Source organism: Peromyscus maniculatus, chromosome 8 (assembly GCF_049852395.1).
Source record: "Peromyscus maniculatus bairdii isolate BWxNUB_F1_BW_parent chromosome 8, HU_Pman_BW_mat_3.1, whole genome shotgun sequence".
Taxonomy (NCBI): domain Eukaryota; kingdom Metazoa; phylum Chordata; class Mammalia; order Rodentia; family Cricetidae; genus Peromyscus; species Peromyscus maniculatus.
Genome location: NC_134859.1, coordinates 84,499,746 through 84,526,641, shown reverse-complemented (window position 1 = coordinate 84,526,641; position 26,896 = coordinate 84,499,746). Strand labels below are relative to the sequence as shown.

The 26,896-nt window shown below is 54.9% G+C and overlaps 1 protein-coding gene across 12 annotated transcripts in view; it reads left to right on the top strand.

Moving 5' to 3' along the window:
* Nucleotides 1-26,896, top strand: part of Srcin1 (SRC kinase signaling inhibitor 1) — a 72,684-nt gene that overhangs the window by 32,626 nt on the left and 13,162 nt on the right. For 4 of the 12 annotated variants that reach the window (XM_076543269.1, XM_076543272.1, XM_076543274.1 and 1 more), the window contains 16 exons: nt 1,772-1,795; nt 7,130-7,325; nt 7,906-8,104; nt 8,514-8,607; nt 9,100-9,962; nt 10,536-10,628; nt 10,874-10,917; nt 11,205-11,395; nt 12,477-12,652; nt 19,984-20,114; nt 20,227-20,374; nt 20,657-20,903; nt 21,334-21,568; nt 23,364-23,518; nt 23,790-23,942; nt 24,579-24,701. In XM_076543269.1, coding sequence (XP_076399384.1) covers nt 1,772-1,795; nt 7,130-7,325; nt 7,906-8,104; nt 8,514-8,607; nt 9,100-9,962; nt 10,536-10,628; nt 10,874-10,917; nt 11,205-11,395; nt 12,477-12,652; nt 19,984-20,114; nt 20,227-20,374; nt 20,657-20,903; nt 21,334-21,568; nt 23,364-23,518; nt 23,790-23,942; nt 24,579-24,701 — 3,072 coding nt within the window. Of the gene's footprint in view, nt 1-1,771; nt 1,796-7,129; nt 7,326-7,905; nt 8,105-8,513; nt 8,608-9,099; nt 9,963-10,535; nt 10,629-10,873; nt 10,918-11,204; nt 11,396-12,476; nt 12,653-19,983; nt 20,115-20,226; nt 20,375-20,656; nt 20,904-21,333; nt 21,569-23,363; nt 23,519-23,789; nt 23,943-24,578; nt 24,702-25,793; nt 26,896 lie in introns of those variants that run through there. The other 8 variants (XM_076543270.1, XM_076543275.1, XM_076543276.1 and 5 more) reach the window with 6 other exon arrangements.

The following is a 26,896-nucleotide window of genomic DNA, read 5'->3' as shown; positions in this document are numbered from 1 at the left end:
CCATTTCTCATGGCTTCCCTTAGTGCTGTGCACCTTGGTGGGTGTGTTTGTTGTTCTGGGCATGTTTGTGACATCCTTGTCTACCCAAGGATGTGTCTGAGTCTACCAGCTCCTGGTGGGAACAATGTGGATGGCTCTTGTACCCACTGTGGGGTGCGTAGGGAGTATGAGGCTTTCTCTGCAGAGCCGTCCATCATTTCTGGTCTGCAGACTTGACTTTCAACATAAACCTCTCCAAGTCCTCAGCCCGGCTCTGATGTCTCCGTTGAGTCTACTCTCCATGCCTCCCCTTCGGTCCAAGGTCACAGAAGCTGTGGCTCGAGTCTTTAAGCCTTGCCCCTTCCTGTGGTATCTGAGGGCATCCCTTGTCACCTTAGAGGTACCCTGTGTCCATACAGCCTTTGCTGACCCCTTTTTCTGCCTGAAATGTGGGGCTATTTTTCATCTTTTGGAGCCAGTAATTTGGGAGAGAGAGGGATTGTGGATCAGGTATGCGGGCAGTGTGGTGGCAGACAAACTTTAGTCCAGATCCAGGTTGGCATCACTAGGAAATCTGTACCCAGCAGTAGCCATCCTCAGCCCCGTCCCAGCTCCTCCCTGCTCCCAACACATCCAGGGGGCACAGGGCACCACAGCATGGTGTCCTCCCAGCGGGAAGCCTCCAGGTCCCTCGCCTCTGCCATTGGCTCTGAGGCCTGGGGAATCTTGTCTGCTCCTGCCAGGCACCCTGGGACCAGGCCATCTGCTGGATCTGTCCTCCTGCTGAGGCTGGCACCGGTCAGCAGGGTACCCTCTGCTTTGCCAAGAACCAGCCCGCCCTCAGGGCTGTCCTTTCCTTGTTACTAACCATCTGGAAGGACCTTCCGGTCTCTAGGGAGGGCAGGGCGACCCTGGGTTGCCGGGAGTGAGGAGAAGCCTCAGGGCCCCCTTACAATTTCTCTGCTGTCTGCGTAGCTCCAAGTGCTGCCCCGGGCTCCCCAGCCACTGCCCAGTGCCAGAGGTCACTGGCAATGGTCCACTTTTCTCCACAGTCCTTGCACATCCTGGCACACAGGCCTGCCTACCCTGGCCTTGGTCCCAGCTGCCACCATCTACTCCCTGTCCTTAGCTCTACTGGAGTCCCGTTCTCTTTGCACGGACTCATTCCTCTGTTTTCTGTACTTTGATCTGTAGCTGCAGCTCCCATTGCAGACTGCCCAGTGTCTGCCCCCCGCCTTTGACCCCTCACCTCCATCTGCTCCTTCCCAGTCCCCCTGCCTGTTCCAGGGCACCTCCTGAAGCCTTATGTGGGTCTGCTCAGCACACCTCTCCCCCATCTCCAGCCCTTCGCTTTCCTGACCAAGCTGGAATGCCATCTTTTCTGGGACATTTTACCTGGCCTCCCACACCAAGTGCCGCCACCTCTCAGATCCCGCCGCCCAGACTTCTCACTGCCCTCCCCAAGAGTCTTTGGCTGCCTCACAACCATCTTTGCTTTTCCTTTACCGGTAGCTCTCTCTGAGGTCAGTTACTATGGCTAGAAAGACACTTAAAACATCTGGAATGTTCCATCCTGCTCCCCCACCAGCAGACCCGGAACCTGCCCATCCTTGGTGAACCGGAATGTTCCAGCCTCGGGAGAGAATTGAGAGGCATAGGCATTGCCTGCAGTCTGTTCCCCAGAGGGTGGAGGCCCATGACCCAGGGTTGTGTACTGCAGATCTCTGTCCTGTCCCTGCGCCCGCTTCCCTGGTAGCCCCCTCATAACCATCTCTTCTCTTATTCCCATCAGCAACCAAACTACTGGAGTTTCAAGGTCAGTGCGCGATGCTGCGATGCTTCTGCCTCTGTGACCACTGCATGTCCTGTCCCCCCCCACTCCCTCCCCCCGCCTCTGCCTTGCACATGCTTTGCACTGGGGTGTGCGTCTGCAGGGGGCCCCCTCCTTTGTGGGCGGTGGGCCTGGGGCTGCCGGCTATGGCTGCTGCTTGGGGGAGAGTCTGGGTTTGTCTGCCAGGGGCTTATGGATCCAGAATGGGAGTTTTGCCACCTCTGCTGGAGGTTTGGTCTAGAGATGCTCAAGTCTCCAGCTCTCCCAGCCCGCTGGGAGTGAGAAGAGCACCTGACACTTCTCAGCCTAGAGAGTCAGCTGACGGAGGCAGGAACCCAAATGCATGAGTTCCCTGTGGGCCCTGGACCCTAGATTCACATTGTCCCTCAAAGGAAGTTCTCATGGCTGCCTTTCTTACTTCCCACCATGTCAGGACCAGGCAACACACTTGCCCTGTACCCTTAAATTTGTTCACTTTGGGGGCCAGGTCTGGGGAATGGATGCCTTCTTACTGCCTCTGAACAGTTTGTATTACTGAGAGCTGGAATGCTTTCTTTCTCCCAGCTCCCAGGATACCATGGTGTCCCTTAGGCACTCCCTCCATCTTCCTTGGCTCCCACCCCCAGAGCTGGGTGAGACAAGGTCTGCTGTGGCTTATCATATAGGAGGATCTGTGGTCCCTGGAGTCCCAGACATTATGAGAGGGTAGCAGGCTGTCACCCAGACTGACCAGGTGTCCTGGGTGCAAACAATTTCTTTTCTGTAAGAAGCCTTTGAATCAGAGAATCATGGGAGCCTGTATCTGCCTGTCAGCCTGCCTCTCTGGATGGGGCAGGAGAAAGGAGAGGGTTAATGCATGGGCCTGTAGGTCTGATGGCCCGATGGTGAATGCTAACCTGATACTAATTAGCTTAGTGACCAGCTGTAACTTACAGTCCTCTGGGCTTTATTTTCTCCTTTGGAAGGTGAACAGTGTCTTCATCATAGAGGGGTCCCCCCACTCCCCTTGTGGGGATTAAATCCAGGCTCTTGAGCATGCAGCTCTTCAGGGGTATTGTTTTTGTTTGTTTGTTTGTTTTGCTTGCTTTTGAGATAAAGTCTCCCTGACTGGCCGGGAACAGGCTATATAGGCCAGGCTGGCTTCAAACTCACAAAGAGCTACCTGCCTCTGCCTCCTGAGTGCTAGGTTTAAAGGTGTGCGCCACCATACCCAGCACCTTTTATTTTGAGACAGGATGTCACTAAGTTGTCCAGGCTACGTCTGTAGTTCAGACAGGCCCTGCTTGTGGTCCTCCTGCCTCAGCCTCCAGCATTGCTGGATCACAGGCATGTGCGTGCCATCAGGGCTAATTCAGAGTTGTTGAAAGATTGAAGAGATGAGAAGAATGCCTGTCTGAGGCAGTTTGTCCTGTTAGCAAGCTTTACCTGGTAGCTGATTTCATCAGAATCAGAGTCATGGCTGCCGACCTGATGCCAGCCTCTGAGTGCTCCAGTCCCTCAGGCTTCCTTCCACTCAGAGAGATTATGATTAAGCGACTGTGAATCCTGGAAAGAGAGTTTGTGGATCCTCCTCTCTGGTGCTTCTGCCCAAGTCTGTAGAGCGCTGTTGGGAGCCCAGACCTTGGTTTCACTGTTCTAGCCCTGGCTCCTTCTGCCTGGTCTCAGGCCAGGTCTCATTCGCTCCTTGGTGGCGCAGGTCTAATGGCTGAGCTCACGCCTCCCTGGGCAGCCCCGTCCTCTCTTCAAATTCAGGTTGAATTCCCGTTTCCTTCCCTTACCACCCTCCTTAGCCAGGACACCTAACCTGTGACCAGCAGCCAAATGTGGCTGTCCTTGCGGTCAAACACCAAATCATGAGCGTATGTGAAACATTATAAGATTTATTTTGTGATTTTTTTTTTTTGTAACTTTTGTTCAGTTGTCAACTGTGAATTTGGTAGACGCCATGTCAAAAGTTGGACATGCCTGCTAGTGGTTTCTAGATGTTTCATTTTCTCTGCCTTGGTGGAGGCCAGGGAGCAGACAGAAGCGTTAATAGAGTTTCCTTCTCCTTGGAGTCCTCCCCCCACCCCCCACCCCACACAGGGTTTCTCTGTGTAGCCCTGGCTGTCCTGGAACTCTCTCTGTAGGCCAGGCTGGCCTCGAACTCACAGAGATCCACCTGGCTGTGCCTCCCGAGTGCTGCCACTGCCGGTTTAGGGTTTTCTGTAAAAGTAGAAAGACTGGAAAGGTGCCCATGGTTGGGATGGAGGCAGGAACAGGCAGAGGGAGGAATGTGACTGACTCTTTTCCCTAGAGTTCCTGTATTTGTGGCCAGCCGTCCCCAGGGTCCTGCCCTCTTCATGCAGTTCACCCCATCGTATTCCTGACATTCGTTTGTGTCCCCCATTCTACCCAGTGGCCACCCCTATTCTTCATCTCTGCCAGCTGCTTCATTCTGTCGCCTTTCATCGACCCCAGCCTGGCAACCACTGACCTTTCAGTTGCCTGGCAACCCCATGCCCACCAGCTTGATGCAGACTCCCTCACGCCTGCGTAGGTTGCCCACTGCCGTGGCTTCTCTGGGGATGAAGGTGGGAGGGGCCTCTGTCTCCGTTGGTCAGCCTAGAACTGAAGCCTAGGCTCTGAAGTCTGGACACAAGATCTCCCAAGCGGGCCCGGTTCATAACACCACCTCCCTCCTTCCAAGACCCGTTTCCTCCCTGCCGGTCAGGGTATTGAGCTTGAGGCTCGAAGCCCCCAAGTCTGATTTTCCATGGCCCCAAGTTCTCAAGGCCTCTCCGAGGACCGCTGGGCACACGGCTTGTCGGAGGATGCTCTCCCACTGTGCTGTCCCTTTCCAAGAGTGCTAATTGGATGAAACATTAAACTGGCTTTAATAGGAAGGCAGAGATTAGTTAAGGGATAATCAGGATTTGGGGGAAGAAGGACTGGACAGGAGAATAAATTATTCCTTTTTAGAGGTGTTTGTTCGGAGAAGTGGTCTTGCCTGTAAACCCACGCTCAGGAGGCAGAAACAGGATAGGCACAAGTTTGAGACCAGCCTGGCCTATATATCAGGTACTTGGTGGGCCAGTAATGGCTCCATAGTGAGATCCTGTTTCAAAAACAGAAAACATAAGAGAGATGCCTTTGCTATTGTCTTTTTAATTGTATAAGTAATATATCCCAATTATTCAAAATTCGATTTCATAAAAGAATAAAATGAATAAAGAAAGCTCTCTTAAACTAGGCAGTGGTGGCGCACGCCCTTAATCCCAAAACTTGGGAGGCAGAGGCAGGCTGATCTCTGTGAGTTTGAGGCCAGCCTGGGCTACAGAGTGAGTTCCAGAACAGCTAATATATATAACCCCTTGAAAAACCAGGGAAGAAATAAAGAAAGGAAGAGATTTCTCAGCCCTAAGACTGCAGTGTTGATGGTTCCAAGTGATTTGTGTGACCTAGGTGCTAAAAATAAGTTTATTTGTGTTAGTTTGTTTTCAGACTCAGTCTCACAGTGTAGCCCAGTGTAGCCTCAAACTCATGGCTATCCTCCTGCCTCAGCTTTTTCTCTGCTGGGATTTTAGGCATGTACCAACATACTTGCCTGTGAAAATAAGACTATTAAGTACAGTTGGACAACATGTTTAATTTTTCTCATGGTAGTAAGCTTACATTTGTATGTATAATGCACATACCACAGAAAGATATAGATTTGATTCATTATCTTACTCCTTTAAATAATGTAAATGAGAGCTGAGCATGGTTAAGAATGCCTTTAATTCCAGCACTTGGGAGGCAGAGGCAGGCAGATCTTTCTATGAGTTCAATGCCAACCTGGTCTACTTAGCCAATTCCAGGTAGCCAGGGCTACACAGTGAAACTCTGTCTCAAAAAATAATAACAGGCCAGGTGGTGGTGGTGCACACCTTTAAGCCCAACACTCGGGAGGCAGAGGCAGGTGGATCTCTGTGAGTTCGAGGCTAGCCAGGTCTACACAGAGCAAGATCCAGGACAGGAACCAAAACTACATGGAGAAGCCTTGTCTCAAAAAACCAAATAATAATAGTAATAACAATTTAAACTCGGTGTGGTGGTGGCGGCAGTACATGACTTTGATCCCACCACTCAGGAGGCAGAGGCAGGTGGATCTTTATGAGTTTGAGGCCAGCCTGGTCTACAAAGTGAGTTCCAGGACAGCCAGGGCTACACAGAGAAAGCCTGTCTTGAAAAACAAACAAAACCAAGCAAAAACAAATTAATAATAATAATGACAATCTAAACCATGGAGCATCTATATAGCAGCTGGGTTTATTGTGGGAACTGGGGCACATGGCAGAGATTGTGGCCCTGGGTGACAGCCAAAAGTAAGATCTAGAAAGACAATGGAAATAAGGAGAGACACCACCTCCCAGGAGAGGAGGGTGGGTGGAGGTGGGTGGGGGTGGGTGGGAGGGGTGGTCAGGAGGTCTTGTGGCATCCTTCCCCCTGAGCTACAGCTCCAGGCCTTCATTTCAGGGAAGGGGTACTGGGAATTGAACTTAGGGATCTCCGAGCTATCTGTGACATCCTTCCCAATCTCAGCTCTAGATCACTTTTAGCTATAGCTTTAGGGAAGGGGCTGTCATACTCATTGCTAGGGGAGGCCAACCAGGCTGTGGGACAGTATTTGTATCCCAAGGAGGGGTGGAGTCTGCACAGCACACTTGTGTATCCCACCTGGCTTTGCATGGAAACCGAGTGTACCGTTTACTTTCAATTGTGGTTCAGTTGACTCAAGGGTTTGGGAGACTCTCCCCAGTTACAAAATCCTCTAAGTCAAGAACTCTGGGCATGGACACCTCCCCGTGCTGAAAGCCCGGGGTCTCTCATTCCCAAGCCCCCCCCCCCACAACTCCATGAAGAATAAATCCGCCGCTCACACACCCGCCGCTTAATTAATGTCTGGAACTAATGCTCCAATTTGCTCAACAATTCTGCTGCTCACCTCGGTGACAAATTTACGCTGTTGTTGTTCGCTGGAAGCTTAAAATAGCAGGCGTGCCCATGGGTCCAACTCAGATGGTTTCTTGTACAGCTTCCCAGGGTGCCTGAGTCCTTCGCCCACTGCCTACCTCAGGGTGTCCCAGGGAAGCCAAGGCCTTCGAGAGTTGGGGGATCTTTTCTGCAGCTGCCCAGCAAGTCTGGAACCCAGGAGACCCTCCTCTGAATGTGTGTGTGTGTGTGTGTTGCTGGCTGGCCGGAGCTCTGTGGCCCAGATGGAGGCAGTGGCAGAGCGAGGCATGGGGGTGGGGGTGGGGGCTGATGCCTGGTGCCTCTCGCCCTGCCCTGCCCCTGCAGACACGCAGCTCGCGCCATACTCAGGGAGCCCAGCCAGGGCTGGCCGACCAGGCAGCCAAGCTGTCCTACGCCTCGGCTGAGTCGCTGGAGACCATGTCCGAGGCCGAGCTGCCCCTGGGCTTCAGCAGGATGAACCGCTTCCGACAGAGCTTGCCTCTCTCCCGCTCTGCCAGCCAGACCAAGCTGCGCTCACCAGGTACTGCCCAGCCTGCTCGTCTTCAGGCCCTGCCACAGCTCCTCCCTCCCTCCGGCTCCTCCCGCCCTTTGCTACCCCATCTCCTGCCATTCCCTCCTCTAGCGGCAGTCACCTCCTCGAAGTCCTCGCTGTCCTCGGCGCTCTTTCTTTCTCCTCTACTAGACCTTAGCATACCCTTGCTGGCCCTTAGGCTCTCTCAGTCTCCCCTCTACTCAGCCTTTTTCTCTTTCTACTAGGCTTTTTCCAACCCCCCCAACCCCCCCCCCCCGCCTCCGGGCGTTGTCGCCAGCCTCTCCAATCTCCCCGACTTTCCTTCACTTTCTGCCCCACCAGCTCCTGCCCCCAGCCCCATTTCCGCGTCCCATCTCCAGCTGCCTGGGGTCGGTGGGTGCTTGGAGAGGCGGGCCGCAAACCGGCGGCATGAGGAGCGCGTGGGTGCACTTGCACTCGGGGGCAGCCTCCGGCCTCAGACCTTGCCGCTGTGGGACTGATGCCGCTCCCGAGGGCTCACCGCACTCGCCTGGCGCCAGGCGGGCTGATGATGGAGGCAGTGACCGTGAGGGCTGCGTCTCCTTCGCAGGGGTCCTGTTCCTGCAGTTTGGGGAGGAGACGCGCCGCGTACACATCACGCATGAGGTCAGCAGCCTGGACACGCTGCACGCACTCATCGCGCACATGTTCCCGCAGAAGCTCACCATGGGCATGCTTAAGTCGCCCAACACCGCCATCCTCATCAAAGACGAAGCTCGGAACATCTTCTACGAGCTGGAGGACGTCCGGTGGGCGAGGCCCCAGGGGTTGGGTAGATTTTCCCACATATCTCCTCTGAAGAGTGCTGGACCTCTGGTGGCCCTTCCCTAGATCACTGTGCACTCTCTCTTCACCCTTTGCCTCCTCTCCCGAAGCCCTAGCGCCCGCCCTTTCTGCTAAATCGTCCAGTCCTGCGGGTTCCCACTGGCAGGAAGCCATGGAAGTGGACAGGTGGAGACCCCCCCCTCCCTTCCTCTTTCTCTGCCCCCCCCCGTGTGCTTGCTTGCTGGTGGCAGGGATACCCCTCCCCCCAGGCACCAGGAGTCACTGAGCTTAGGAAAGGGTTGGGTGTCAGGGCCTTCTTGTTTGCCTGAAGTAGCTGCTGCCAGCCAGGGAGAGGGAGCGCATGGTGACCCTCTGCCCCTCTCTACCTGACAGGGATATCCAGGACCGCAGTATTATCAAGATCTATAGGAAGGAACCACTGTACGCAGCTTTCCCTGGCTCACACCTCACCAACGGGGACCTCCGGGTATGTCTGGGAGCGCCCAGGGCACTGGTGAGATGGGGCAGGTGAAATCTAGGCAGACTATGGAGCTAGAACAGTTTCCGAGATGGGGACTGAGGGGCTGAGACGGGCTTGTCCTGGTATACTTGTGAGGTTGTGGGAAGTTCCACCCCACTGCTCACCTGTGGCCTCCCTCAGTGTCCATTCAAGACTTCTCCAAAGGGCTGTTAGAGACTGCAAGGCCTCTCCCCCAGAGACTCCTTTTTCTCTTCTCCTTCCTGGTCCCCATCAAGGATGGGCCGAGGGCTGCTTTTCTGATGTCTTTCCATCTGCTGGTTTACTCCCAAGCTGGGAGTACTGATGGGCAAGGGGCCGAGGAGACAGAAGGAGACAGGACAGAGGGGGCTTCCTAGGCCTGATTGGGGGGAGAAGGTGAGGTGCCGGCTCCTCAAACAAGGCGAAAGAAGTCCCCTTTGTGACCGGCTCCATGGGCTTTTCCGGCTGTTTTCTGCGCAGAGAGAGATGGTGTACGCGTCGCGGGAGTCGTCGCCCACGCGGCGCCTCAACAACCTGTCGCCCGCATCGCACCTCGCATCCAGCTCGCCACCTCCTGGGCTCCCATCGGGGTTGCCGTCGGGACTGCCGTCGGGCTCGCCCTCGCGCTCACGCCTCTCCTACGCTGGGGGCCGCCCGCCCTCTTACGCCGGCAGTCCGGTGCACCACGCGGCTGAGCGGCTGGGAGGCGCCCCGGCAAGCCAGGGCGTGAGCCCCAGCCCCAGCGCCATCCTGGAGCGGCGCGACGTGAAGCCCGACGAGGACCTGGCGGGCAAGGCGGGCGGCATGGTGCTGGTGAAGGGCGAGGGCCTCTACGCCGATCCCTACGGGCTTCTGCACGAGGGCCGCCTGAGCCTGGCCGCCGCGGCGGGGGACCCGTTCGCCTACCCGGGCGCGGGCGGCTTGTACAAGCGGGGCTCGGTGCGCTCGCTCAGCACCTACTCGGCCGCCGCGCTGCAGTCCGACCTGGAGGACTCGCTCTACAAGGCCGGCGCCGGCGGCCCGCTCTACGGCGATGGTTACGGCTTCCGCCTGCCGCCTTCGTCCCCGCAGAAGCTGGCCGATGTGTCGGCGCCCTCGGGGGGACCCCCGCCCCCGCACAGCCCCTACTCGGGGCCGCCCAGCCGCGGCTCGCCCGTGCGCCAGTCCTTCCGCAAAGACTCGGGCTCCTCGTCGGTCTTTGCCGAGAGTCCCGGAGGCAAGGCCCGCAGCACCGGCAGCGCCTCGACGGCCGGAGCGCCGCCTTCTGAGCTCTTCCCTGGACCTGGGGAGCGCTCCCTAGTGGGGTTTGGGCCGCCGGTGCCAGCCAAGGACACAGAGACCAGGTGAGGGGACCTCAAAGAAGGAGGCACTGCGGGGGAGGGGGGCACAGGTTCTCTCTGGACTTAGGTCACAGCGGGTGGCCAGAGTGTCTTCGGTGTGGCGGGATGGACACTGGATGGATGGGTGAAGCCTCAAGTGATGGCAGTAGAGACCCGAGTTTGTATTTATTCCCCAAGCCTCGGTTTACCGGGAGGGAAAATGGAGTGCTGACTCAGCCGTTTTTTTGTGCCCAGGCTGCAGCGAGCGCTGTCCAGCACAGGGCCCCGCTGAAATTCACTGGAGCAGGCTCGGGACGGGCAGGAGTTGGGCTTTTTGTGTTTGTGTTTTGTGTTCTTGAGACGGGGGTCTTGCTATGCAGCCCAGGCCACTCAAACTCACCGATCCTTCTGCGTCAGTGTGCCCTCTGGTGAGAGAGGCCGTGGAGAGCTAGGAGTTGGGTCCTTGGCTCTGGGTTCCTGTTCTGTGTGGCCGCCAAGGGAAGACGAGCTGCCCTCTGGCTGCTGCTAATCTTTGGAGTGGGCGGGTGGGGCCACAAACTCTCCGGAGCCCTTGCTCAGAGCCACCTTCCTCCCCAGGGAGCGCATGGAGGCCATGGAAAAGCAGATCGCGAGCCTCACGGGGCTGGTGCAAAGTGCCCTACTGCGAGGCTCAGAGCCTGAGACCCCAAGGTGAGAGCCCCTGCCCCAATACCACAGTCAGGGCCTGGGCCTGCGGCAGGGCTGAGGGCAGTGAGCCCCATTAGAAGCTCTGGACTCAGTTCTGCCTGTGTCTACTGTGTGACTCTGAGTGATTTCCCTTTTCTGTGGCCCTCTCCTAAGATCAGGGAGCTGGGGTGACATTTGAGGCCCCTCAGCTTTGATGGTCCGAGGCCAGCCCAAGCTCCCGTGACCACTTTCTTTTCTTGCTGTCACAGTGAGAAGATCGAAGGCTCCAATGGAGCAGCCACCCCTTCAGCACGTGAGTGACCCTTCTCTTCCCCTCAAAGTCTTAGGATTAGTTTGCTAATCCTTAAACTGGGCTACTAGCTACGTCATGGGGCTTTCCACAGATAAATGAGTAGCCAGCCATCTTACTTAGCCCAGGCACTTTAATTGCGCTAGGACTTGCCACCACTTCGGGTGGACAGTCGTAACCACGTGCCTCTCTGCCTGGGTGTGGGGCCAGGAAGAGAGAGAGAGGATGGCTCCTTCCCCTCACCGTTTGCTCCACTTCCCTTATTGGCTCATCCTTCTGGTCCCTCTCAGCAGCGTGTGGATCGGGAAGTCGGAGCAGCGGGGCTACTCCGGTGTCGGGCCCTCCCCCGCCCGCGGCCAGCAGCACCCCTGCAGGGCAGCCCACTGCGGTCAGCCGCCTGCAGATGCAGCTGCACTTGCGTGGCCTACAGAACAGCGCCAGCGACCTGCGCGGCCAGCTTCAGCAGCTGCGCAAGCTCCAGGTACCGACCCCCACCGCACCCCCACCTAGGGGCTCTAACTCCTCTCCCCCCAGCTCCGCCCCACCTTCCCCCACCACCCGGCTCCGGTGGAGTCCCGCATGGTTAAGTGGTCTTTCTTCCGGCCCCTTTCTTCTCTTCCCTTTCCGGTTTCCACTTCCTCATTAAATCTTGGTCCACTCACCGAGCCTCGACCCTTCACTGACCCTCAGTCCCCTTCTCCCCCTCCCTGGGCCCACCCCTCCCCCATGCGCCATCCCTTGAGGCTGTCCCAACTCCTCCAGGCTCCGCATCAGTATTCCCAAGGTCCCCTCGGCTCCTCCTGCCTGAGCCTGTGGTGGCCGTCCTGCCCTGCCTGGCAGATGGTCCCACCTGTCAGGAGCCTGGCATCCCTGTGCCGCCGCCTCAAGAGGGGCTCAGGGCTTGTCAGGTGAGGATAATGAGCAGAGACAGGCTGAGAGGGGGAGGCAGAGAGCTGCCATCTGGGCCCCGGGTAAGATCTCGCCCACCCACGTCCTTTGGGCTCAGAACTGGACCTTCATCTTGCAGTCCCAGCCACAGCGGCAGACCCTACCAACCACAGGGTGTGAGTCCTTCACCCCAGGCTCTGTCTCCACTCAGGGCTACTTGGGGCCATAGCGACACAGTCACACTGTCCTCGGGGTCCTACCTAGTGCCACCCGTTGGCCACACCAATTCTCATCCCGTTCTCCTGCCCCTGTACCCCTCCAGAATATAATCTTGGTCTCCGCTCCCGGCTGTCCCACCCTTCGCTGCTGCGCGCAGCCGCAGCCACAGCCATGCTGCTATAACTTGAGCCAAACCCATAATAACTTTGCCCTCTCCGTGAGCCCTATCATCCTCGGTCCGGATCTCCTGCTGGCTTCTCCCCAGCTCAGCCCTTGACCCCTGTGTCTTTATCTTGCCACATCTTCGCGGCCGCTCGCCCAGCTACCCAGTCTGTCTGTGGAGTTTTGCTTGCACGGGGCTGCCCCCTGCCAGCCCTTCCCAAGCAACGTGCGTCCTCCTCCCACTCGGCCCACGCGTGCATCCTTGCCCACGAGGGCCTCCTTGCGTCCCGCAGCTCCAGAACCAGGAGTCGGTACGCGCGTTGCTGAAGCGCACCGAGGCGGAGCTGAGCATGCGCGTGTCGGAGGCGGCGCGGCGGCAGGAGGACCCGCTGCAGCGGCAGCGCACCCTGGTGGAGGAGGAGCGGTTGCGCTACCTCAATGACGAGGAGCTCATTACTCAGCAGCTCAAGTGAGGCTGGGCCCCCGCGCGCGCGCCGAGGGGGGTGGGGTGGGGGTGACCCAGCCTGATTTGCATGGGAGGCGCAGCTCCTCTACTTCGGAATCATAGATGACGCTGGTCTGTTCTGAAGTCTGATTTCACCCTCCACTGTGGCCTGATTTCTCCGTGACCCACAAACCTTTGGCCATCTGGCATAATTCCTGATTTCTTTTTTTTTTCTGGCTTGGTGCCCGCCTCTGCCATGGTGTTGCTTTCTGTGGCCTGCAGCCTACTCTCATGAAGCCAGCTGTCTATTTCCCCTCTGACCTCTGTCTGCTTTCCTTATGACCTAAGACCTATGCAACTCCACCCCTGAGTTGCGCAAGAAGGTGGCGCGTCAGAGGTGTCGTCACCTGCCCAGGTGGTTGCTGACCCTTTGCCACCCTGATCCTTGAGACCAAGAGTCAAGGAAAACCCTCCCCCCTTCTCTGCCCAGTGCAGCTGGGCTCCAGTAGTCCTGAAGGAGGAGGGACAGAGAACGACCCACTCCGAGTGCTTAGACACAGAAGGGTTAACAGAAGACAGTCTGATCCAGATTTAGCAAATGGCTGTCTGGCCGCAATTCCATTGTCTGGCACCTGGGAAGGGAGATGCTGCTGTTTTTCCCGCGTCCATTCAGGAAGCAGCGCCGCCGCCATCCACCGCAGCTTTTTCTCCTGAGTTACTTGGGCTGAGGCAAAGGCCCCACCCCTCCTGGTGGTCCCTTTTAGTGACACAGTGCAGTAGGGGATCCAGAGACAGCTCCAGAATCAAGGGGCTATGTGATCAAGGCAGCTGCTGCCCCCCTCTCTATGCCTCAGCGTCCTCATCAGTACTGAGATTTTTTTTTTTTTGCAGTTCTTTCTGAAGCAGTTGAGGGCTTGGTTTGTACTAAGGGGCTTGAGACCAGGGAGCCAAGAGAGCCGTGGGACGGTGCTACCCTACTAAGTCATATTTGGAGACCTCACCAGGGGCTCCGTGAGGAGGTCACAGTTCGCCTGGGGCCCGTGCAAACCTGGATTGCGTCTTGGCAATGTTTAAGGCCAGGAGTCCTGTAGTCCTGTGACACCATGCCGCTGAGATGCAGTAATTGAAATAAGCCAGCAGCAGCAACCCCAGCCCTCCATCATGTCCAGGTGGGGTGACTTAGATCAGCCACAGCCAGATCTCTAAGCAGCTGCTGCCATCCTCTCGCCCAGGGACTCTGGCTCCCCGCTTCCCTGTCCCTTGTCTCTTTCCATTCTGCACAGAGGAGCTGGGCCAGGATTTTCAAAAGGAGTTAGACCGAGACATTAAAGGGAAATTAAGAGAACCATCAAAGCATGGAGGCAAAAGAGATAAAAGGACTGATTTATGCCCTGGTCTTCGTGAGTGTCTGGTTCCTGAATTCCTAGGGGCCTTAGTTCTCTAGGAGCATTGCGAGTCCCCACCCTTTGTCTTATCACACCCATTACTCAGACTGCTCACTGTAGAGAACTCAGGAGATGCCGATCTCCAGCCTGGCACCCGGCTTTTGACTGAGGCAGGGATTGGGCCTCGTGATGGTTCTGGTCTGGCCTTCAGAACCACCCCTGCCTCCTGCCCTAGCCGCCCACAACAGCCCTGCCGCCCCTATGTGCTCGCCTGTGCTCTCTTTCGCTCTCTCCCTCTCTCCCTCTCCTCTTTCTCTTTCTCTCATGTCCATTTTCCTTTGTTCTTTCCTCTTTTCTGAGATCCTGCTGGCAGCTGAGGCTGGGTTTTGGTTTTGTTCCTGCTGGGCTCACTCACCTGTCTGTCTAGCCAAAGGCTTGGGCTCTCTCTGGATATTGTTCCGCTGACTGAAGCCTGTTGACTCCTGAGTGTCTGCTGACCCATCGCTGGCTGTGGGAAAGGCCTGGTTTTTCCCATGTGGTAGAGCCAGGGCTGGGTGGGACAGCGGGTAGGTGACATCATTCGGTTTGGAAGGGAGACACACGGGAGCCGGTGGCTGAAGTTCCACACGAGCAGATACTGCTATGCCACAGAATAGTTGTGTGACCTTGAACTAGTTCATTTCAGAGCCTCTGCCACCCCCCTTTTTGAAGGCCAAACCTCAGTTAGGATCCCTTATTTATTTAAGGCAGCTGCTACAACAAAAAGCTCCCAAATCATTTAATGGTTCTAAAGTCAAAGACATTAAACTGGGTGTGATGGTGTAAGCCTATAATCCTAGCACTTGGGAGGTAGAGGCAAAACCATCATCAGTTCTAGGTCATCCTCGGCTGCATATCTTCAGCCAGCCTGGGATATATTGAGATCCTGTCTCAAAAACTTAATTAAAGGGGACAGAGCTGACTCCGGGGTTAAGAACACTTACTGTTCTTGTAGTGAAAAAAGACCCAGGTTCAGTTCCTAGCACCCACATGGTGGCCTACAACCATCTGTAACTCCAGTTTCAGAGATTCTGATGTATACTTCTGGCCTCTGTGGGCACCAGGCCTGCACACAGTACTCATACATGCAGGCAAAATACTTACACACCTAAAGCTCAGTGAATACATTTTTCTTTAAAAAAAAAAAAAAAAGATAGATGGGTTAGCAAATTTCTCTCTCATAGGCAGTCAGTCAGGGATCCAGGCTGATAGAGTTTCTGCCATGTTCAGCCCGTGCCTTCCAAAATCACCCAGAAGATCATGGTCTTCATAACCAACCAGAAAGGGAAAGGCTGTGGAGGGGGCTTGCATAGGAGGCCTTTATGGACTAGATCTGGGAACAGCGTGTGTCCTTTCCATCCCCATTTCACTGGATAGGCCACAGTTGAATGCCCACTTCTAATTGCAAGGAAAGCTGGGAAATGTAGTTTAGTTTTTGAACCGCTGTTTGCCCATGTGCCAACTGGAAGTAATGTTCCTACCTCCAGGACCCGTTTTAAGGTTAAAATGAGGAAATGGATGTACAGGACTGATGTGGCTCCTGATGAACAGGAAGTGTTTAATGCAAAGTAGTTCTTTAACCAGTGGTGCTGAATCTTGGGGTTTTGCCCTTGGTTCTGCCCTGGTCGGTCTTTTCACCTGCTGGTTGGATGACGATGTCTAAGGCATGTTGATGAGCTGGGTTGATGACACTGAACTTTGAGAGAGAGAGAGAGAGAGAGAGAGAGCAGACAGCAGACAGATCAGATGGTAGAACAGATTCAAGTCATTTGCACCTGCCCTGTTGAGTTGAAATCCAGCGGGTGGAACTTGCCAGAACTGTGTATAAAGTCCTGCATGTGAGTAAGGAATGCCACTGATCCAAGTCCAGGACTGAGATGACTTACCTACCCATAGCAGCTCTTTCTCACTTCATCTGACAATTTAAAAATATTTAACTTATAAAAATTATTTTAAAAAATATAACATCTGTGTCTGTATGTGGGTATATGCATGTGTGTCCTGGTTCCCACAGAGGCCAGAGGTGTCAGAACCCACTGATGTGGGTGCTGGGAATCCAGCTTAGGTCCTCTGCAAGAGCCCTGTGTGCTCAAAACCACAGAGCCATCTCTCCAGCCCCTTCCCACAATTACTGACTGTGTGTCTGCTGCAAACCAGGCACCGAGCTTCGTGCTTTCCAGAGATGAAACTGAAAAGGAGTGCTGCAGGCCGCAGGAATATATCATAAGAACTCAGCTGGTTATGGCAAAGTCACTACCTGGAGGAATCAGGGAATTCCTTCAGAGGAAGCCAAATCCCAAGGAGTTTTTGGTGTTACTTGGCTCGTTATATATCAGCTGTCTTCTGTTATGAAAATCATGTGCGTCTTCATAGTTTTCACAATTGATTTTTCCCTAAGAATTGCTAACAATGTGGACTGATCACTCTCTGGACATACACATTCCAGGTATTTGGAGAACTGCCTCAGGAAAGGCTTCCCCTGGAATCAGATATCTCCCTTAGCCACTTTCAAGGACTAACAGAAATAACAGTCCAGACCACCACATGCTACTCTCCCGATTTAAGGAAAATTTCATAAGGAGACACCGCCTAGGTCAGGTGTAATGAGTAATATTAAGTAATAGCTTCGCACAATTTAGCTCGGACCCTCCTTTCTTACAGCCTTACTGACTTTATAGACCTCTAACTCCTTATGTAACCACTTCTAGAAATATTTAGATAATCTCCTGCGCTGACAGCTATGCACAGCCAGAACCCCACCAGTTCAAGCCTCCCTATAATTATCGTCATTAGCAGCATCTGGCCAGGTCCATCCCCAGATGGAGGAGAGTACCTTATCAGAGATACCTCTGCACTCTCTAAGAACAGACTACCTGTTTGAGAAGGTCTGTTGGATGTGCCAGTTAAGCTTATCTTTCTCCTTTCCAAAGTCTTATCTCTAGCTTTAGACCCACCCTTAACAATTAACTCAGAACTAAAGGGTTCCAACTTGCAGGTACATCTAGCTGTGATATAAGTTGCCTGGCCTAGTTGCCTAGCGACGAAGCACACTCGCCAGAAACAGCGGGAGCAGAGATAGCTTGGAGAGATAGGGGTCAAAGGGACAAAAAGGCAGTTTTATTTTCAGAGAGAGAAGATGGAACTTAGAGGTATGAGGAGACAGAGAGGAAGAGAGGAGGGCAGAACTTGAGGTCGGAGAACTGAGAGGGATAAGGAGGATTTTGACCAGAGAGAACATGTGGATGAGATGGAAGGTGAGGAAGAGTCAGATGGGGAAGTCCTAGCAGGGTAAGAACAAGATGAGAAGGACCTAGGTGAGGCAGAATTAAGACGAGAGCATTAAGATAGAACCTAGAGGGAGCAGTAGGTAAAGGTAGAGAGCAATCAGGCAAGAATGGAGCTGTGTAGGTAGGATTTTATCCCAGAGAAATAAAGAAGATGGACTAAGAGCTTGGTGTACTTAGATTCATTTCCCGAAAATAATTCTCGCCGTTCTTAGTTTTCTTTCCTGAGCCCCTGGCAAGTATAATATTAAGGCCGGCCCTTCTAATATACAAGAGAAGACACTGTTCTTGCCTGCTTTGAGCTAGTGAGTACAGAAAGTCCCCAAGCCAGCAAAGAGGAGCCTCGCATTTGGGAGGCAGAAGACTCCCAACCCTGAGTGAGGAGACGGGAAGGGCTTCTTCTTGAGACCTGAGATGAAATTAACATGGCAGTTAGTGTGTGCGTGCAGGGAAATGGATTACTCGAAGCTGAGTACTCTGTGGTGTTCTAAAGGGCCAGAGAGAGCAGCGCTTGTAAGGACTTTGGAGAACTTCTGAATGATCTAAGCAGAAGTAAGGAGGGAAAGTTGTGTGGGGAGAGAGAGAGAGAGAGAGAGAGATCGTCTCCAGGGACCACTGGCTGCTTTAGTCCTCACAGTAGCCACGAGGGAGACATGCCTAGCAGACCCATTTCTTTTCCTAATTTTTTTTCCTTTTTAGACTGGGTATAGTGGTACTTTCCATTCAGGAGGACCACATGAGTCTATACAGTGAGTTCCAGGCCAGCCAGGAACTTTTGATACCCTGTAAAAAAGTTACATTCATCTATTTATTCATTCATTCATTCATTCATTTATTTATTGGGTTGTGTATGTGAGTGCCGCAGTGTGCGTGTCCAGTACCATGTGGGTCTTCGGGATAGAAGTCAGGTCTTCAGGCTTGGCAGCAAGTGTGCCTCCTTGCTGAGCCAGCTCACCAGCCCCGGCACACTCCTCTTGAGTGAGAAGATTGAGGCCCAGAGAGCCCAGGGACATTAGGTGATTGTGCAAGAGCTTTCTGCTGGGACAACAGAGAAGGGAAAAGACTCAGAGCTCACCGACTGTAGAGCTAAGTTTGGGATTTAGCCTCAGGATGATGGTTTCACTTAGGGTTTCATTTTTATTTATCTATTATGTATAGATTGTGCTGGTGTGGTATACATATGTGGCTGTGGGTGCACACATGTCTGTGGGCGCACACATGAATGTGAGAGGTTGATATCACGTCTATTACTTTCCACTTTTTTAAAAGATCTATGTATTTTATTCTATGCGTATGTTTGCTTACATGTATGTGCACCGTGTGCATGCCTGGTGTTCAGGGAGGTCAGAAGAGGGTGTTGAATCCCCTGCAACTGGAGTTAGGATTCTGAACCACCATGTGGGTGCTAGGAACTGAACCCAGGTCCTCTGCAAAAGCAACAAGTGTTCATTAACTGCTAAAACATCTCTCCAACCTCTCCACCTTAATTTTGGAGGCACTGGAACTGGCCAGTGAGCCCCCAGGACTGGTCTGTCTCTGTCCCCTTTTGGATGGGTGTTGGGCATCTGAACTCAGCTTCTCATGCTTGCAGCAGGCACTGTTCCCACTGAGGCATCCTTGGCCCCCCTCCCACCCACACATTAAGAAATTAACACAGCCGGGCGGTGGTGGCACACGCTTTTAATCCCAGCACTTGGGAGGCAGAGGCAGGCAGATCTCTGTGAGTTCGAGGCCAGCCTGGTCTACAGAGCAAGATCCAGGAAAGGCGCAAAGCTACACAGAGAAATCCTGTCTTGAAAAACCGAAAAAAAGACTAAAAGGAAAAGAAAGAAAGGAATTAACACAGATAGTGAAGACTTGGTTTGCTTTTGTTGGGTTTTTGGTGTGTTTGTTTGTTTGTTTGTTTTGAGACAGCTGTAGCCCAGGCTGGCCTTGAACTTGGGATCCTGTTCCCCCAGCCTTCCAAGTGCTAGGGTTACACATTTGTGCTGCTGTGCTCGGCTCCTGATTTACATTTTAGGAAGATATGAGATCATAGTGTTTACGATAAACTGGCTGAAAACCTGAGGCGGTTTTGGCCTCAAGGTGAAAGGCTCTGTGGCAGGATCATTTGACAAAAGGTAATGGACATGACTGTGCCCTCAGACGTACACAGCTGCCTTTAGGCTTCTGCAAGGCTCTGTGTGGCCTCCATGTTCTCACTGCTTCTGTGGATGGAAGAGTTGGAGTCTGAGATTGCACATTACAGGGAAAGAGGTACAAGCTGGTGTTCCCCTAGATTAGGGCTTGTGGGGAGGACTGGGTACCTCTTAAGGAACTGTGTGGAAATTCCATCTTTGAGGTCTAGCGTTTCTGATTTCCCTTGGGTTTGTAGCCTGGTGGATGGCTTTTGACTTTGTGAATTTTTTTAATGTTATGTTTTGTTTGAGTGGGGGGAGTCTTACTATGTAGCCCAGGCTGGCCTCAAACTTTCAACAATCCTCCTGCCTCAGGCATCTAAGTGCTAGGATTACAGGAGTACGCCATTACACCTGGCTATAGCTTTTAATTTTGATCTGATTGGTGGCATAATTTCTTTCCAGCTGCTCAATTTCAGGGGGCTAGGCTGGGGCCAGAGGGGCTGAGAAGGGTCTCTCTGTGCCTGCAGTGACCTGGAGAAGTCAGTGGAGAAGATCCAGAGGGATGTGGCCCATAACCACCGGCTGGTGCCCGGTCCTGAGCTGGAAGAGAAGGCGCTGGTGCTGAAGCAGCTGGGGGAGACGCTAACAGAGCTCAAGGGTGAGCCTGCCCTGGCAAGGGTGACCCTGAGGGGGTCCCCGCTGTGCTCCCCTGCAGTGTGCCAACTCCCCGGTGCTCCCTCCCAGCCAGCTGACTCCTCCTGCCCTCTCAGCCCACTTCCCAGGCCTGCAGAGTAAGATGCGGGTGGTGCTGCGTGTGGAGGTGGAAGCGGTAAAGTTCCTGAAGGAGGAGCCTCAGCGCCTCGACGGACTTCTCAAGCGCTGCCGGGGGGTCACGGACACGCTGGCGCAGATCCGCAGGTCACTCTCTCCTTGGTCTCTTTCCCATGGCGTTGCACACCCGGCCCAGACCCATAGGAACACCTGACCCTTATCCTTACTCCGTGGAGGTCACTCTGTGCCAGCAAGATCTCTTCAACTTTGACCTGTGACCCCTGCATGCAAATGCCTCGGCTCTCCCTCACACCCCATCTTAGGCTCTCCCCTCTCTCCTGTGAGATCACAGAGCCCCCCTCACATCTGCAGGGTCCCCTCCAGAGGCTCCCATCCCTCACTCTCTGTTCCTAACTCTCCCAACCCTAGGCAAGTGGATGAGGGTGTGTGGCCACCCCCCAATAATCTCCTGAGCCAGTCTCCCAAGAAGGTGGCAGCTGAAACAGACTTCAGCAAAGGCTTGGACTTCGAAATGCCACCCCCGAGTCCTCCACTGAACCTCCACGAGCTGAGTGGGCCTGCTGACGGAGCCCCTCTTACCCCAAAGAGCAGTAACCCCACCAAAGGCCTGGATGCTCCCGGGAAGAGAAGCGTGGACAAAGCTGTGTCTGTTGAGGTGATGGGCCAGGGCGGGGCACAAGCTAGGCTCACAGTTCTTGCTGCCACCTGGAATGGCAGGTACCGAAGGAACACACGTGGGCCCTTTAGGAGGAGGATCAGAGAAGTCTGAAAAGCATAATATTGGTGACATTTACGCTTCTCCATAGAAAGTATACTATAAAATGATAACTAAAGCAATATGGTGCTTGTATAAACACAGACTGGGTGGCCAATGAAACAGAATGGAACATCCAGGAATAAACCTATATTGTATTTAATGAAAGTGGTCTCTCTAAGCTACAGGGACAGTGTGTAGCACCCAGTGGGGGGTGTTAAATTCCATGACGTTCTCTTCTTAGTGCATGTGGCTGGGGAAGGGGCGGATTGCCAGAGCCCAGGGCGTCATGGGCAGGAGTCCTGACCCCAGCTCTGCTTCCTCTCTCAAGGCTGCAGAGAGAGATTGGGAAGAGAAGCGGGCAGCCCTGACCCAGTACAGTGCCAAGGACATCAACCGGCTGCTGGAGGAGACTCAGGCTGAGCTGCTCAAGGCCATCCCTGACCTGGACTGTGCCAGCAAGGCCCACCCGGGACCCACCCCCACCCCAGACCACAAGCCCCCCAAGGCACCCCATGGTCAGAAGGCAGCCCCCCGGACAGAGCCCAGCGGGAGAAGAGGTTCAGGTATGGGGATTTAAGGTCCCATCCTCAGAGCATGGCTTATAGGGGAGGTACTAGGAGTGAGCATCATGGTAGCCGGGCTGCTGGAGAAATGGGGTGCTAGCCAGTAGCCATCACGGGAGGGACCAGGACACAGAAGGACAGGGTAAACTGGAGTCCATCAGGTTTTCTCCCCATTATTTCTGGAAGGCTCGTGCAAGGGAAACATCCAAGGAGAGTGATGCCTGAGAGAGAGACAGAAAGACAGAGAGACAGAGACAGAGAGACAGAGGGAAGAGGCAGTCTGCTCTGAGCAGTGCAGTGCTGAGCAGTATGACAGGGCCCTGACCAGAATGTCATCCCCAGCCTGCAGGACTGAACAAGAGGGACAGCCATCATGGTTCATGCGTTCCTTCCGGCGACGCTGACTGTGAAAGGTGCTCCAGAGAGCTCAGAATTTATATTTTTACGTGTGTGGATGTTTTGCCTGTATGTATTGTCTGTGCATCACGTGTGTGCCTGGTGCCTGAGGAGGCCCGAGAGTGTTGGATCCCCTAGAACTGGAGTTAGAGATGGCTGTGATCCGCCACAAGGGTGCTGGGCGTCAAACCTGGGTCTGGGAGAGCAGCCAGTGCTTTTAATTACTGAGCCATCTCTCCAGCCCCAGAATTTTTTTTTATTTAAAAGATTTTTAATTATCTTAGTGTGTGTGTGTGTGTGTGTGTGTGTGTGTGTGTGTGTGTGTGTGTGTGAAAGTGCATACATGTCAGAGGACCCCTTGTGGGAATTAATTTTCTCCTTCTGATAGGGGATCAAATTCAGGTCATCGGGTTTGTGCAGCAGGCACCTTTAACCTCTGAGCGGTCTCTACAGGCTGTGCTTAGGATGTAGCGGTGGGACAGGCTGTGACATTTGTCGGGCGCTTACTACATGATGCCTTCTGGGGGTCAGTCCTGACGACTTTGCAGCAGCTGAAGAAGGCAGACAGTCTTTCCCTCCTCACAAAGAGGACAGACTCCAAATGGTTACGTAATCTGTCCCAGGCCACATTTAATGTGTCCCTAGAACAAAGGGGTTAAGTGTGGCTCCCGAGCTGGCTGGAGCTGTGCTGTTCTAGAAGGGAGGAGAGTGCTTTCCAGTGGAGCCTTAGGAGCAAGCAGGCACTTCCCAGCCATGAGTGCACCTTCCGGGGGCCAGAGTGGCAAGGGCCAGGGAGGTGCCGCTTGGCCGGAGCAGGGTTCACCCTGGGCCTTAGAGCAGACAGAGCATGGCTGAGAGGTGGTGGAAGGTGCTGGACTAGGAACTAGGACTATTTGGGTTGGTGGAAAGCCACGGGAGAATCAAAGGCGAGGGTGTTATGGTTTGAGTGACCTTTTAGTAGGTTGCCATGGAAACCGGGCTGGAGGAAGGGGGATGGTGAGTGGGACCAGGCTCTTCAGAGAAAGGCTGAAACTCTGAGTCTGGTGGGGCCGAGGAACAGCTGTGGCCACGAGACAGACCAGAGCGGCACAAAGTCCCAGGCTTGGATGTGGCCGTGAACCTCCGGGGACGTTAGGATGCCCATGCTGGGTCAGCGGCTCAGGGCAGGGCGCCTGTCGGGTGCTGCAGTCTTCCTGGCTCCCAGACCGCACTGAGCAGCTGAGTGCTGTTGGAGAAAGTGGAGCTGGATGAGCCGGGGGCCGCATGGGAAAAGGGAAAGAGAGGGGTCCTGCCTCCTCTTCCTCTCCCCTGAGCCGTCCTCTTGGTCATTCCTGGGGGCACGAGTACTCGGGGACACTGTTGTGGGGGGTCCCTGACTCCAGATCCCCACCGCTTACAGATGAGCTCACGGTGCCCCGATACCGCACAGAGAAGCCCTCCAAGTCGCCCCCGCCACCCCCTCCCCGCCGGAGTTTCCCTTCCTCCCACGGCCTGACCACCACTCGCACTGGAGAGGTGGTGGTCACCAGCAAGAAAGATTCGGCCTTCATTAAGGTACACTTCCAATTGGTGGGGTTCAGGGGTGCTTTAAGCTTGAGAGATGACCTCTGAGAGGAGGGGGGTCAGCCGGTGCAACCCAACTTGACTTCTAGCTTGGAATTTAGGGCTGTGTGTTCTAGTCCCACAGCAGGCTCTGGCAGGGTCAGGGGTGGGTCCTTCCTGGCAGGGAACCGGTGAAGCCTGGTTGGTGCGGCCAGGGTGGGGGGTGAGTCCCTGATGGAGGGAGGGAAGGACTTGGGCTTGATAAGACACCCGGGCTTCACAGAAGGCCGAGTCCGAGGAGCTGGAGGTCCAGAAGCCCCAGGTGAAGCTACGCCGGGCTGTGTCTGAGGTGACCCGTCCTGCCTCCACACCACCCATCATGGCCTCTGCCATCAAGGATGAAGATGATGAGGAGCGCATCATCGCCGAGCTGGAGGTGGGTCAGGCGTGACTGAACAAGGCCTCAGCCAGGCCAAGTTCCCTGCCAAGCCTTCCTCAGGGCTGGGCAGCAGGCCCTGGGCAGGCAGGAGAGGGCTAGCCCTGGGACCCATTCTTCTAAGCTTCCATTGCTTCTCCACTGTGGAGTAGAGGGAGAGTCTAAAGTTCCTCCTGGTAGGTTTGAGTTTTCATTATAATCTCTCAGCTCCTCCCTCAAGGACCCAAAGACCCATTATAGTTTGAAAGCCCCAGACCTGCATATTGCGAGCTTACTGAGACCCTACCCAGGCCATCTTGAGGACAGATAATGCTCCAAAACCCTTGTGCCTCAGTATTCTGGGACCAGACTCTTGGAGACCCTCATGCTAAAGGGCCTAGCATTATTACAAGACACAGCTTATAGGGTTCCCAGAAATCTTTGCCCCGCGCCAGAGTCCCTGAATATCAGGGCCCTGTGGAGGAGAGACTCGAGAGACTGCCCAGTGGGTCAGTTGACCATGGTGAGGTGCCAAGGGTGAGACCGGGGCCCATGCCATCCCGGGCCACTCTCCGCAGGTGCCTAGGTACTCAGCCAGCACCTGGGTCCTCACTGGAGCCCCGTCCTCCAAACCTGCCCCTGCCTTCTGCTCCCCAGGTGTTTGAAAGAAGTTCAGTATCTTCCCTTCCCCCTACGCCCCGTCGCCAGCCGATCCCCACCTTGCTGTCCCCCCAGGACCTGGGGTCCCCTGGGGGCTCAGCTCTGGGCTCCCCATGGAAGGTAACAGGCCTCCCCGGCCTCCCCCGCACCTCTCACGGCTCTCTCTGCCTGTTCCTCCACAGCTTCCTTTTCCGCCCCCTCACGCTAACCCGCTAACACGCCATCCACGCCAGCCCCTCTGCCACTGCCCCAGCTTCACGCCCGTGGACTCAGTCTCCTGCACATGCCAAGGGCAGCGCACAGCTGCACAACTTGTCCCTTCCTGAGGCTTCCGGGGGGCAGGGGTCTTCCCTGGAGACTGCAGCTTGGGTGTCTGGTGTGACCCTTAAGTTCGCTTCCAGACCTGATTCTATCCGGCTCTTGGATGTTTTGTTCTCCTGTACAGCCTGAGTTTAGGCTGGGTCCAAAGCCTGTGAGTTGTCTTGGGCCGAGATTGGCATTTGGATCTTGTTCGGGAAATGACTTAGAGTCCAGCTCGATCTGACCTTGTCCTGAGACCTTGCCTGGTCCCTCCCTTATGCCCTGCTCTGCTGCTCTTGCCAGGAAGGGGCTCTGCTTCTCTCACTGAAATCTGTGCCTTACACTGGGGTGCTCAGGACAGACCAGGGGGATGGCTTCCCTACGCCTCTCCCTGCCCCATGGCCATTCCTGCGGCCTTGGTCAGGGAGCCTGGAATGAGGGAAGCCTGTGGTCTTCCTTGGCTGCTGGGTTTCTCTTTCAGCACTGAGAAGTTCTTCCTTCTCCTAACCCAGCCTTTGCTGCTCTTCTGCTGTATTTACTTCCTCTTGGGATGGTTGGGGGTGGGCCTGCTGTCTGCAGTCCAGGGGACTGTGCTTGAGGAGTGGGGTGGGGAAAGGTCTCGGGGAGCTCTCCCTCTGCCCAGCCAGGTTGGGGTAAGAGGACCTCTGTCCTCGACTTCCCACGCACACGCACCCCTCCCCTTCCTCGTGTGGTTTTCCCCAGCCCACAGTGGGGTCCATGGTGGCAGCCACCAGCACTGTGGCCTGGCTTGAGGCCTGGTGGCCTTTGGTTTTCTGGCGGGGGGTGCAGACAGGCATTGGAAGGTGGACAGCGCTGTCTGCAGTCTACCCCAGCCGTCCTCAGGGGCTGAGCGGTGTGAGAGGGGCGCTTCCTGACTGGTTTTGTCCTCAGCACCCAGCTCTGCCCCTTTCTGGGGCTCAGTCCTGAGGGGACCCCGCAGGCAAGCCCCCTTTCCTGGCTGCCTCTCTGCATCCTGAGGCGCTGTCAGGCAGAGGAGCCTGGCGAGCTGGGGGGCCCTCTCGGCCTTCCCTGTGTGCACCCTACTTCCAGGTAAGCAGTGGCGGGGCTGGGTGGGTTGCCTTGGGAGGTGTAGGAGGGGTCTCCCCCCCAGTTTGTTTAGTGCAAAGAGCGCTGGACTTGAACCTAGGCTATCTGGGTCCAGATCCGGGCTCTACCACTAGCTAGCCGAGGGTTGGATGAGATCTGAGTCATAATGCTCCTGACGTGTGAATCGGGGACAAGGAGAGTGACAGGCACTTCAGGGGTTGCAGAAAGCACTGAAGAGAAGCCATAGTGTCTGACACGGGCTGATACTTACAGTTAGAGCAGAATTCACTCAGGTCGCAGGGTCCCTGAGGCCTCTGAGTCTAGCCCCGAGCTGTAGCCAAGGTGCTCACACAGAAACAGGTGCCTAACTGCAGCATTGCCCCATGTGTGAGACCCAGGGACTGGCCATGGCCAGACTCCTCCCCTTTATAGCTGAGTTCACCGAGGGAGGCCTCACAGGTGTGAGTCCAGAGCCCAGGAGGAGGACGATGGCCCCTCCTTGAGGCGGAAGCCAGCATCCGCTCTCTGCAGAAGATCTCGATTATTTGGCTCGGTTCAGCCAGTAGCTTATGTTTGCTCAAATGATGCCAGGCACTTAATAGAGTGTCCTCATGGACTCATTTACTTTGCTGCGCACCCCATGTTACTGTCTCATTGTGCATGGGATGAAGCCTGAGATTTACTCCCAAGTTTACCTGGGAGATGGGAAAGGAACGCACCTCCATACTTCTGCAGCTGGCAGTGATCCGAGGAAGCAGGAGACCGTAGGTTGTGCGGGATGGAAAGACACCAGCACTCTAGGCTCAGCTTTGCCTCCCCTTTATTGGGTGACATCATCAGGACGTTCCCTGACTCAGTTTCCCCATCTGGGAGAGGAAGGAAGTGGGCTCATCCCAGCTCAGGATTCGGTCCGCAGGGATCACAGTCCTTCTCTTCTCGTTTTCTGT